General features: G+C 41.1%; 1 protein-coding gene across 1 annotated transcript in view; it reads left to right on the top strand.

The window, feature by feature from the left end:
• Positions 1-1,141: 1,141 nt before the first annotated feature.
• Positions 1,142-13,397, top strand: part of OCLN (occludin) — a 38,896-nt gene continuing 26,640 nt past the window's right edge. Inside the window, exons 1-4 of the mRNA XM_060761699.2 lie at positions 1,142-1,261; positions 4,834-4,922; positions 7,066-7,786; positions 10,351-10,509. Of these exons, the coding sequence (XP_060617682.2) occupies positions 4,873-4,922; positions 7,066-7,786; positions 10,351-10,509 (930 nt within the window). The 5' untranslated portion in view covers positions 1,142-1,261; positions 4,834-4,872. The remainder of the gene's footprint in view (positions 1,262-4,833; positions 4,923-7,065; positions 7,787-10,350; positions 10,510-13,397) is intronic.

Consider the following 13,397-nt stretch of genomic DNA (forward strand, 5'->3'; position numbering starts at 1 on the left):
AAAGGCCACCTTACTTGGATCTGGCCGCATCACTCGAAAATACATCACACAGTCCTAGACGCTTGGGAAGCGTTCGACTTGGGATTTTGTGTCATGAAATCCAGCATATAGATCTTGTTTGCTGTGACATACTGTGTTTTGTGCCAGTAAAATAATAATAATAATAATAATAATAATAATAATAATCTTTTCCCTTCTTCAGTGCCACTGTCGAACATTTGTCCAAGCCAAACCCCATGTTGATATCTATGCTAAAGATTTGGACAGTGTTAGTCAGAGACTGGATTTCAGTTTCAGTTTTCCCATACAGCTTCAGGTCATCCATGTACAGCAGATGTGAAATTTTGTGATATCTCTGAGACGTTTGATAGCCAAGGTTTGTTTTTTGTAAGATTGTAGACAGAGGGATCATGGAAATGATGAAAAGCAGTCCTAGACACTTGGGAAGTGTTTGACTTGTGATTTTGTGATACGAAATCCAGCATATAGATCTCGTTTGCTGTGACATACTGTGCTTTTGTGTCAATAATAATAATAATCTTTATTTATACCCCGCCACCATTTCCCCAAAGGGGACTCGGAGCGGCTAACATGATGCCATGCCCTAAAATACAAGACAGCAAAATAATAACCCAGTTCAACGCCAATAGTGGCTGAGGGGGGAAAGGAAAGGGCCGGTGGCTGTTAGGAATGGTAGAAGCTGAAGTCCAAAACACCTGGAGGGCACTAGTTTGCTTTTGCCTGGTACAGATTAACCAACAATGCTGTATAGTGGTCGAAACTACGAGGGGAGAGAGCAGGGAAGAAACCTCCTCTTTGGGAACCCCGCTTCTTTCCTTTCCAAAGCCATCTCTCCGTCTCCTTCCTCTCTCTTGGGCAGGAACAACCTGCAAGCCGGGGAGTTTCAGGTTAACAGGTCACAGTGGTGGCCAAGGAAGAGTTTCCCACAACTTTTGGTCCCCTTTTCTTTTTCTTCCTTGCGTGGTTTTGTTTTCCCAAGAGTGACTCTCTGTGCGCCTTGGGGCAAAGGATGGAGGGAAGAGAGAGAGAGAAAAGGGGTGAAGCCGAAGGTTGGGCCCCACTCTGCCGCCCCTCCCAGGGCTCAGGTATGCGGCCGACTGCGCATGCTCTGTGTGGCTCCGGGCGTGGCGCGCGCCTGCCTCCTGCCCGGGATGCGGGCGAAGGAGGAGGAAGGAAGCAAGGAAGGAGGGGGCCATTCAGGGAAGGAGAAGAGCCCGCCGCAGCAGCAGCAGCAGCACAGGTAAGTCCGCTCATCCGCTCCCAAAGCTCTAGTCCAAGCATAGGCCAACTTGGGCCCTCCAGGTGTTTTGGACTTCAACTCCCACAATTCCTAACAGCCTACCGGCTGTTAGGAATGGTGGGAGTTGAAGTCCAAAACACCTGGAGGGCCTAAGTTGGCCTATGCTTGGACTAGAGCTTTGGAACCAGTTCTTTCAGGCTTTTCTTGTTATCTCCAACTTCTGGCTTCTGTGGCATTTGTTGTTTAGCTTCGTGGTACAACTTGGGAAGAAAGGGAACCTGTGTTTCCTTCTCTAAGAAACTTTAAATATTGCAAAAGTTTAGTTTGGAGGACTAAACATCTCCCAGGACGCCTTGGTTATTCTCTATTCAATAACTGAGCGATCCTTCAAATCGTAGCCTTCAGGTTTCTTTCCGAAGTTGAGTTTCTCCTGGCCACAGTGGTTAGAAAGAGGGGGGATGGTGTAAACATGTGTTACCAATGGAAAATGTTTTGAATGTGGCTTCAGGTGCCCATCATGGCATTATCTGCTTTGAACTGGAATATATGACAGTGTATTACTGTCATATATTCCAGTTATTCCAGTAAACTGGGCATTATCTGCCCTTCCACACAGCCCTATATCCCAGAATATCAAGGCAGAAAATCCCACATTACCTGAGTGTGGACTCTGATAACTCGGTTCAAAGTAGATATTGTGGGATTTTCTGCCTTGATATTCTGGGATATAGGGCTGTGTGGAAGGGCCCCATGTTTACCTCTCCTTCGTTCCTGTGCTTATAACTATGTATTTGATACCTTGTCACACCTTCCACGCAACTATATAACTAAGGGCCCTTCTACACAGCCCTATATCGCAAAATGTCAAGTCAGAAAATCCCACAATATCTGTTTTGAAATGGGTTATCTGAGTCTACACTCAGATCATGTGGGATTTTCTGCCTTGATATTCTGGGATATAGGGTGGTGTGGAAGGGCCCTAATGTGTCCCCCCCCCCCCCCCAAATGAATAAAAGCCCCTTCCACACAGCTGAATAAAATCCTGCATTGTCTGCTTTGAACTGGAATATATGGCAGTGTGTACTCAGGGCCCTTCCAGACAGCCATATAAACCAGAATATCAAGGTAGAAAATCCACAGTATCTGCTTTGAACTGAGTCCACACTGCCATATAATCTAGTTAAATGTTGATTTTATACAGCGATGTGGAAGGGGCCTCAGATAACCCAGTTCAAAGCAGATCTTGTGGGATTTTCTGCCTTGGTATTCTGGGTTATATGGCGGTGCGGAAGGGCCCAAGAAAACATGATTTCCAAAACTTTCTGCCCTCATGTTAGTCTTCAAGGCGCTATGTAAGAATGTGATAATCTATATATGTTTTTGTATCAACTTGAAATATTGACCTCAGGCTAAATATTGATATATCAAAAAGGTTACCTTGATAGATTGACAAAGTATATGGTATGTCTTGATTAGATAGCACTGCTTCATCCGGCAGGTGCTTACACCTTCAAGAACCCATTTGCGGTGGTTTCGCAATAGTTTAAGGAGCAGCTTTCTTTTGCTTTGAGCTGTGTACTCTCAGAGTAATTGCCTATAGGCTCTGTCCATGTTTCCTACCCTCAACAGCCTTTAAAGCAGGCATGGGCAAACTTGGGCCCTCCAGGTGTTTTGGACTTCAACTCCCACAATTCCAACAGTTAGGAACTGTGGGAGTTGAAGTTGAAAACACCTGGAGGGCCCAAGTTTGCCCATGCCTGCTTTAAGGAGTATGGGAAGCCTTAGTGCAGATTGCTTCATAGTGAAAATCCCTCTTTTCCAGCTGCTTGCCTTTGTGCTATTAGACCAGGCTTGAGGCAACTTCACCCCTCCAGGTGTTTTCAACTTCAACTCCCATGTTTCCTAACAGCTTGTAGACTGTTAGGGATTGTGGGAGTTGAAGTCCCAAACACCCGGAGGGCCAAAGTTTGCCCATGCCAGCATTAGACTCAGCACTGTGATAGTAGTTGCCTCCCTGCTCCACTGCTTCTTATACCAGAATGCATTTCTTTAGGATGCATAAATTGCCATATATACTCATGTGTAGGTTGACCTCATGTTTTAGTCGAGGGCAGGGCTAGGGGCCCAAAGTATGGGTTTTGATTTGACCCATGATTAAGTCAGTGGTCATTCGATAGAGAGGGAAGAGGGCCAGTTGCTTTTGACCACTGTTGCCATTTTCCCCATTAGACATTAGCAAACAAAATAAAGTAGAGACTATCAGTGCTTCTCCTGGGACAGATTAAGCTCTTGCATTTTGGCACTTTACTCAGAGAAGGGACTGTCCCCCCCCCCCCCCCAATAAAAACTAAGGTAAAGTACTTATGTCTCCTTGCTTTGGCATTTCTGTTACCATATCTCTATAATTCTGGATTGGGCTACATTGGACAAATCAATTTCCAGTCACTGGAGAAGGGAACTCGTAATTAAGAAGCTGACCACAGAACCACATTGGAAGACCTAGAGATTCCTAGAGCAGCGTTTCTCAACCAGGAGATTGGGACTCCTGGGGGGGGGGGTCACCAAAGACCATCAGAAAATACAGTATTTTGTGTTGGTTATAGGGGTTTCGTGTGGGAAATTTGGCCCAATTCTATCCTTGGTGGGGTTCAGAATGCTCTTTGATTGTAGGTGAACCATAAATCCCAGCAACTACAACTCCCAAATGTCAAGGTCTATTTTCCCCAAACTCCACCAGTTTTCACATTTGGGCATATTGAGTATTCATGCCAAGTTTGATCCAGATCTATCATTGTTTGGGTCCACAGTGCTCTCTGGATGTAGGTGAACCACAACTCCAAAACTCAAGGTCAATGCCCGCCAAACCCTTCCAGTATTTTCTGTTGGTCATGGGAGTTCTGTGTACCAAATTTGGTTCAATGCCATCGTTGATGGAGTTCAGAATACTCTTTGTTTGTAGGTTAACTATAAAGCCCAGCAACTACAACTCCCAAATGACCAAATCCATCCCCCCAACCCCACCAGCATTCAAATTTCGTCATATTGGGTGTTTGCGCCCTATTTGGTCCAGTGAATGAAAATAAATCCTGCATATCAGATATTTACATTAAAGTTCACAACAGTAGCAAAATTACAGTTATGAAGCAGGAACAAAAATAGTTTTATGGTTGGGGGTCACCAAAACATGAGGAACTATATTAAGGCGTTGCAGCATTAGGAAGCTTGAGAAACACTGTCCTAGAGATATTTTTTTCTTGAAAGATCTAGGTCCTCCAGAATGACTGGAGAAATTGACCATAAGGTCACACTGGATAACCTAGAGATTTCTTGAGAGATTCCATTTGAACCAAATCTGTGAATAATCAGATCTGCACATGTGGGGAGACAACTGCAATTCTGCCTTTGCATTCTCTACATTCTACTGTCTAAAAAGATTTTCTGTATTGTGCCACTGAATTTAATTATAATACTGTGCCAATGAATCCAGTTGAGAAAAGTTACTGCTTCAGTTGAGCTAATATGATAAAGATAACTTATTAGAATTGCCTGACTTTATGTTCTATTCATTTTAGGAATAACATCTGAGAACCAAGCAGTCCACAGCTTCCACTATGTCTTCCAGGCCTTTTGAAAGTCCTCCGCCTTATCGACCTGATGAATTGTAAATATATATTTTTCTGTTCTTGCAGTTTCAGATAAGTAGTGTACACGGTTAAAGATATGAACACGGGCAGCTCCTAATATTAATTGTGTAAACTGTAGGTACAGTTGTTGTTCCACTGGATACTTTTTTTTCTGAATTGCTGCACTATCTGAAGGCAAAAGTATACAGTACAAATTGAATAGCCCTTATCCAAAATGACTGGGACCAAAGTCTTTTGGATTTTGGAGTATCTGTGGAATGATGGGAATCCAAACACAGTGTTCAGTGCTCCAGATCCACACCTCCTGCGATTTCAGAGACTCTCCTGTCTCTCTTCAGATTTGCATCTTGTTTGTTTATTACTTCTGTTGTGCATGAAAAGCAGAGGTTGAAAAGAGACTGAGGATCAGAGAGGCTAAGGGTATGTTATGGGCTGAAAAATGTGGTATAGAAATAAAGCAGATAAAAAAGAGACCTAAAAAATAGATATTTGGGGGAGACATATAGATGGAAGCAAGCCTGCCAGTTGCTTGCTTCCATCTTGCAAACAAACAAACAGACAAGAATTCCAGACAAGAAACAATCAGAATCAGCTAACACCTCCCAACAAAGGATTCCCCCAGGCAGAAAACAGCCAGGCTTTGAAGCTGCAAGGCCATTAAATGCTAATCAAGGTGTCCAATTGCAACATTTACTCTTGCCTCAAACAGACAAGAGTTATTTCTCCAACCCTGGACATTTCACAGATATATAAACCTCACTTGCCTAGTTTCCAATAGATCCTTCAATGCCTGCCATATATGTGGGCGAAATGTCAGGAGAGAATGCTTCTGGAGCATGGCCATTCAGCCCAGAAAACACATAGCAACCCAGTGATTCCGAAAGCCTTTGACAACACATTAAACAAACAAAGAGACATGTTACAGGGAGCTGCCCCTTAATAACTGGTGGCAAAAAGTTTTGGATTTTAGAGCATTTCAGATTTCCAAATTAGGGATATTCTACCTGATCTGGATACATATTAAATTTTGCTCTATGTATGTAATGATGGGTTTGTCTATAAGATTTGAGAGATATGTTGATCAATTGAGGTGAGGAATCTGTGGCCCTCTAAATGACGGTGGACAACAACTCACATAATCTCTGATCATTGGCTATGTTGTGTAGGGCTGATAGGATATACAATCCAACAGCCTCTGGAAGGTTGCAGGTTCCCTATTCCTGGTGTAAATAAGCTTTCCCGTTTTTTACACTGAATTGTCCCACCTGCAAACTGTTTTACCACTACCTTAGCCCACCTGATTTAGGCAAACAATATGATGGAAGGAGGGAAGATGAGCCATTTGAATAATGGGAAAATGAATTTGCTTAACAAGCAGGTGTATGAATTTGCGGTTCACTGCAAGTAGAAATCTTAGTGAGAGAGTCCATAGTAAATATTTATATCTGGTCATAATTTATTTTATTTATTTCCTATATTTATACCCCGGCCTTCTCACCCTCGAGGGGGGACTTAGGGTGGTCATAAACAATGATGAGTAGATTTTAGAAAATATCATCCATTCAAACAGAATAGCTTTTTAACAACTTGGCTGTCTAAGGCATGGCTTACTATGTGCTAGAAGCCAGCTGGAATGGAAATGCAAAGTGTTATATGTGAATATATTAACTCTAGCATGTTGAACCTTGAAGTTGTGTCTACTAAATGGGAACAAATTCTGGTTTTAATCAGATAAACTTAATTCGAAATAACTTACTTAAAATCAAGATGTTCTTGTTGCTCAGTGTAATGACAGAGCTGCTAATCTTCACTGTTTGGGCATATTATGTTATGACTGGTGAAGATTAGCATCCTGTCAAAACATTACACCACCTGGTCTTCTCATGTTAAAACATGTATGCTTTCTGCCAAGTTGTTTACTGAGTATGCCAAACATTTAATACTATGATATGTGAAAAAAATGTGCTCAGGTTTCCAGAGGTCTGGACTCACAATTTCACCTGAGGTGCATACGAAGTCTGAAGCATACAAAGTACACTGATGCGTGTGTACATGCATGAGCATGAGGAATCTAGCTAAACCAACTTGACTTTTCAGGTTCTTATTGTCTGTGAAAGATTAATGGTTCCTAACAGGCACTGTTGCTTTATGTTTTCGTAGCAAACCTTCACAGTATGCTCCAAGCAATAACACGTATGGTGGTGAATTCAATTCTCAGCCAATGTTCTCTCAGCCTGCATATTCCTACTACCCAGATGATGAAGTGCAACATTTCTACAAATGGACTTCCCCTCCAGGAATAATTAAGATCATGTCAATTCTCATAATAGTCATGTGTGTTGGCATCTTTGCTTGTGTTGCCTCCACATTGCCTTGGGATATGGACTACTATGGAGGTATGGGAACTGGTCTAGGATATGGCTATGGCAGCTATGGAGGCACAGGTTTCGGAAGCAATTATGTTGGTTACAGTGGCGGCAGTGGCTTTGGAGGTTATGGTGGCTATGGTGGCTATGGTGGTGCATATGGCGTTGGAGGAAATTATATTGATCCTCGAGCAGCGAAAGGTTTCATACTTGCAATGTCCGCTTTTTGTTTTATTGCTGGATTGGTGGTTTTCGTAAGTGGCGTTACCAGGACAAACATGTCCAGGACAAGGAGGTATTACCTCCTTCTGATAATAGGAAGTGCCATCTTGCTGTTCTTGGTGTTCATCGCTACAATAGTATATATATTGGCTGTCAACCCAACTGCACAAGCTTCAGGATCAGCGTTCTACAATCAGATTTATATGCTGTGCAGCCAATTCTATTCACCTACAAACACCGGACTCTTCGTGAATCAGTACTTGTACCACTACTGTGTGGTTGAGCCTCAGGAGGTATGTAAATCTAATAATAATATGAATGCAAATGATGTGCAGTATTTGTATTCTGAATCAGAGGCATTGTAAAAACCTAGGTTTTAATTATTCAAATGAGTTTGTTCCTGTCTCTGAATGCTTGTTTGCCCTTTGCTGGCTTATGCCATAGAGTAATTATTGTTATTTTTCCCCATCCTGAAATGATGAAGATGGAAATGTTTGAATCTTATTTGCCTAAGTTATATTTTTAGAAACAGATTAATGACTCCATATGATGGATGTAGAAACTCAGATTTAAAGTGAACAGAAACAATTATGTAAAATCAGAATTCCAACATATGGCTGTACTACACCTATCTACCTGAGTCAGCCTTCAAGTCGCCTGTTGATTTATGGCAGCTCCATGAATTTTCATAGGGTTTTCTAAGGCAAGGAATACTTAAAGGTGGCTTTGCCAGTTTCTTCCTCTGAAATATATGGCCTACAGCACCTGGTATTTGTTGGCAACTTCATATCCAAGTCAGATTACACCTATAAATTGTTGGACAAATCTGTCTACTCTCTTTAACACTCTCCTTGAAATATTGAAATATTTCCTATCAAGCTGCTGGAGCCAACAAATGCATCAATCTGTTTAGCTGTTCTTTCAGTTGACATTCTGATTTGTCCTGAGCAATTATGCGAATAGTCGCCAATTCTAGATACATTAGAATTGTTTTGAGTAAGCTTCCATTCTCATTCTTGTAGAAAGGGACAAACCTGAATTTTAATGATCAACATTTTAGGTCTGTGGATCATCAAGAAGATTTGTAAAAATCATCTGGAGACATTAAGAAGATGCCAAATAAAATAGAGTCCCGCTTAGCCAACCTTCGCTCATACAACGTTCTGTATTATCTGATACAGTCTGCCTCCTGATCCACAGCTGTTTCAATACATTGCAATGTTTTGCTGCTAAATTCATAAATACAGTAGTTATTACATAACGTTATTGTGTATTGAACTACTTTTTCTGTCGATTTGTTGTAAAACAATGTTTTGGTGCTTAATTTGTAAAATCATTATTATCCAACATTTTTCCTTATCCAATGTTCTGCCGGCCCGTTTATGTTGGATAAGCAAGACTCTACTGTAGTTGCAAGCATATTTTGATAACAATAGGAGTGACTTAATTGTACTCAAATTGGATTTCCCCCCTAAATAATTGATCATAGACATGTTTGCCAAACTGTTTCACTATGTTCAGTAAGAACTGTGTCAAATGCCTAGGACTGCAACATCAGTTATTTTTTGGATAGATGCAGAATTCTGCCAAAAGCTTTTGAGAGATTTCTGCAAAGGGGAATATGGAGAACAGGAGAAATGGCTCTATGTGTTTCCCTATTGCCCTTTTTTGAGGCTGAATGGTGATCTGAGATTAAAAACAGACTCGGGAAAGAGTGAAACAATTGGAGCTGAGCAAGTAAAAGTGTCTTTTTGAGACATATAGTAGTTAGATCATAGAATCATAGAGTTGGAAGAGACCTCATGGGCCATCCAGTCCAACCCCTTGCCAAGAAGCAGGAAAATGGCATTCAAAGATGTTTAGGATTATAGTGGTATTTGGAAATCTAATCCAAATCTTTGGATGTGAGAGCAGAACCATAAGGAAGACTGAACGAAGGAAGTTAGATGCTTTTGAACTGTGGTGTTGGAGGAAAGTTCTGAGAGTGCCTTGGACTGCGAGAAGGTCCAACCAGTCCATACTCCGGGAAATAAAGCCCAACTGCTCATTGGAGGGAAGGATAGTAGAGGCAAAAATGAAGTATTTTGGCCACATAATGAGAAGACAGGAAAGCTTAGAGAAGACAATTATGCTGGGGGAAATGGAAGGAAAAAGGCAAGATGGATGGATGTTATTCTTGAAGTGACTGGCTTGACCTTGAAGGAGCTGGGGGAGCTCTGGCTTGGGCTGGTCCATGAGGTCATGAAGAGTAAGAAGCAACTGAATGAATAAACAACAACAAAATCCAAATATAATTGAATTGAGTAAAAAAAAAACTCGAAGCATCTATATATATATGAAGTATGCATTCATTATAATTTGTGGCTTTTGCCCATCAAACACAGGCAAATGAGCATGCCTACAGTCTTGGGATGAAGTGGCCCTAGGATGCCTTTTTAAGGCTCTTGTTTAACCTCATGGCTAATTGAACCAAAGATTATACAAAATGGCCCTTGTAATTAGGAAAGCACATCATGTCATGTCACCTTTTAACATTATTACTGTCTTAACTTAGATGAAGCTTGAACTTCTGGAAATGGGAGTGTGTCAGTGTAATGGATTATATAGCTAGATGCATATGAGGAAACTTCCACCTTTATGGAAATGCTGGTCTGTTTTGTTCACAATTGATCAGTAGTGTGCTAAGTGAAGTTATAGAACAATCCTGAGAGATAGGCTATTGTTTTTAGTATTGGCTATCTAGCAGTAGCTGCTAAACTGGAATTCAAAAGGGGCAGAACTGATATTTAAGTCTTTTTTTTCTTGAAGGCTTTAAAATGCAATCCAACATCAACAAATGTATTTGTTTATTTCCTAGGCGATTGCCATTGTGCTAGGCTTCCTGATTGTCGTAGCTCTTGCCATAATAATATTTTTTGCTGTGAAAACCCGAAGCAGAATAAATTACTATGGTAAACCGAATATTCTGTGGGATAATGCGAAAAGCTACGAGGAGGCTCCCAATGTGGAAGAATGGGTAAGTTAAGTTGTTTTCATATTTGTTTTGGAACCTTGAATAATTGTGGGTTTTGTGGCTATTTAAAGACACTGGAGACAGAAGTGTGGTTATCTTTTGTGGCAATACTAATTTGAACCATCTGCAAAGCCATGTTTGTTGAAGCCATGTTTTAAATTTGATTCATGATAATGAGGCCAGGCAGATTGTGGGACACTTGAACGGATTAGTGTGGGAGCGTGTAAAACTGCAGCTTGATGTCAAAATGAGCAAGAAACATGAGTCATTTACTCTTTTGAGTTGAGAAAAGTGTCTCGGGCTTTACGTGGATTAGCCATCCAAGCTGACTTGTAGATGTTGATTGCCAAATCTAAAGTATCATAGGGAATTCCTTGTTGCAAGTCTGTGTCATTGTTGTGAGACAACAACATGTGATATAACATCTAGACACCGTCTGTAAATGTAAAAAAATGAGCATTTACAACATTCTATTTTTTAAAATAAGAGCTGTTTAGCTTTGAAACATATGGTTCTACTGTGTGTTTAATCATCAAAATGCTCCCCACTGACTATTATTGTCTTTGTGCATGAAGTATTCACTATGTACTTTGATATTTTATGACTTTCATGTGACGCTGCCTTGCTTTCACCTTTACTGGAGGGTTAGTGTAAAGAGACTGACTATTTCAAGCAGGGCTTTGAATGATACGAGAGGTAAGCGTTTCGGTGAGACAGTTTCGGGGCGTGTTCTTTGCTAGGTAATGATCTTGTTTACTCATGTTTCACTCCGGCAGGGAAGGGCCGAATAAAACTCAAGCAGCAGCTCTTAGGGAAGAACGATACCTGTGCCTTTTGTCTGTATTGTTAGTCAAAAAGTTCCAGGTAGAAAATTGTAACTAAATTCTGATATTTGAACTGGCTTTGTGGAAAATACGGATTATTATCTCGAGAAATCACTGCTCTCAATTGTAAAAGACTTCTTTCATTTAACTTCTGTTGTTTTTTTACCTTCATGTTTTAGGGTAGCTGCCTCTAATAGGCATGGGCAAACTTGGACCCTCCATTTTGAACTTCAACTCCCACAATTTTGAACTTCAACTCCCACAATTCCTAACAACCTACCGACTGTTAGGAATTGTGGGAGTTGAAGTCCAAAACACCTGGAGGAAGGCCAAAGTTTGCCCATGCCTGCTAACATTATGGCCCTCCAGGTGTGTTGAACCAACCACCACTCCTAATGGAAGGGCTGTGATGTCCAGAGATGCGAAAAGCTGTAGTCTAATATATCTGCAGGGCACTAGGTTCTTCTCAGATGTAATTCAGAATTACTCAGATACATTGCTTGTTCAAGTGTTAATTAAGCAATTTATAGTGTACTTTATTGATTCAAAATATTCCTGTATTGCCTCTCAGCCAACAAGAGCACCCGAGGCAATGAACAAATAAGGATTTATTAGAATTGCGCATAGATAAAAGCATTTTAAAAACACATTTAAATACACTTTTGAAAATGCAGAAAAACACTCTAAAATGATCCTAAAAGTTTTGAAATAGTTAAAACAGCATTTTCAAACACTTAATGTCATCCAGAACAGCATTATTTTGGCTGCCCACCAGAAGCTTAAAAGAGATGGGTCACATTCTCCCCTTCACTCCAAGGACCAAGACAAGAGGGCTCAGTCCCTGATATCTGGGAAACCTGTACACAGTTATTGACCACTGGAATATTAAATTGCTTCTCCGTTGCTTGGTGTATCAGGTGGTAGAATCTAGTTAGGTGGACAGCTGTTGCCTAAGGACAAAATTTTGGTGTAGTCCTGAGCACAAGACTTCAAATAGTAATAGGAAAAGTAGTGTTCCCAGTGTCTACAGGGGAAATGTTCTAGTTCTAGTATGATAATCTGTCTATATCTGCATGCATGTGCAGGAAGGTTGTGGTCAGGGGAGAAGGCTATTGTGCTTGTTTCTTGAATGACAGGCTTCTCTGATGGGTCCAAGGCAGAATGGAGGGGGCGACTTGGGCAGTTAACAGGAAAAGGTGATTGTTCATGCCTTCTGTAGAAACCAGCTGTTCAAAGAGTAGGCAGAACAGAACTACTTCATCACTGCAGCATTTTATGTCTTTCTCTCATCATATTCTTTTCATTGTTTTCACTGTTTCAATGATACTACCACTGTAGTTATGCTGTCCTCAGAACCAATAAGATCCCAATACTAGTTAGAAAAATGTAGCAGGTTAAACTGCTGAGCTTCTGAACTTGTTGACCGAAAGGTTGATGGTTTGAATCCAGTGAGCAGGGTTAGTTCCCACTGTTAGTCCCAGCTCTGGCCAACCTAGTAGTTCGAAAACATGCAAGTGTGAGTAGATCAATAGGTACCACTTCTGCGGGAAGGTAACGGTGCTCCATGTAGTAATGCTGGTCACATGACTTAGGAGGTGTCTAAGGATAACGCTGGCTCTTCGGCTTAGAAATGAGTACCACCCCCCAGAGTCAGACACGACTTGACTTAATGGCAAGGGGAAACCTTTACCTTTACCTTTACTATTCACTTGGCTGTGGGACAGGATCTTCGTTATACTTCTGGAATATGAGCTATGTGTAAGCAAGCCTGTGATATGTGGTTTGGCTTGTCTCCATAAACCTAGTTTTAGCATTAGGACTAATGCCAGATGTTCAAGGAAGTGCCTTCTCCCATTAGAGAAGCAAGGAAACCTGTTACTTCCAACATCCCTTCTTGATGACTGTAGCAAGTGCAGTGACTCTGCCAATACTAGGTCAGTTCTGTAAAGCCAAGCTATGGTTTGGTATTGAGTGCATGCTTCTTTCTCTCACTTCCTCCTGTCTTTCCCTGCATGTTTCATTTAATGAGTTGTATTTCCTGAACAACAGTTTAGTCCATCATATTTA

This window comes from Anolis sagrei, chromosome 2 (genome assembly GCF_037176765.1).
Source record: "Anolis sagrei isolate rAnoSag1 chromosome 2, rAnoSag1.mat, whole genome shotgun sequence".
In the NCBI taxonomy this organism is placed as follows: Eukaryota; Metazoa; Chordata; class Lepidosauria; order Squamata; family Dactyloidae; genus Anolis; species Anolis sagrei.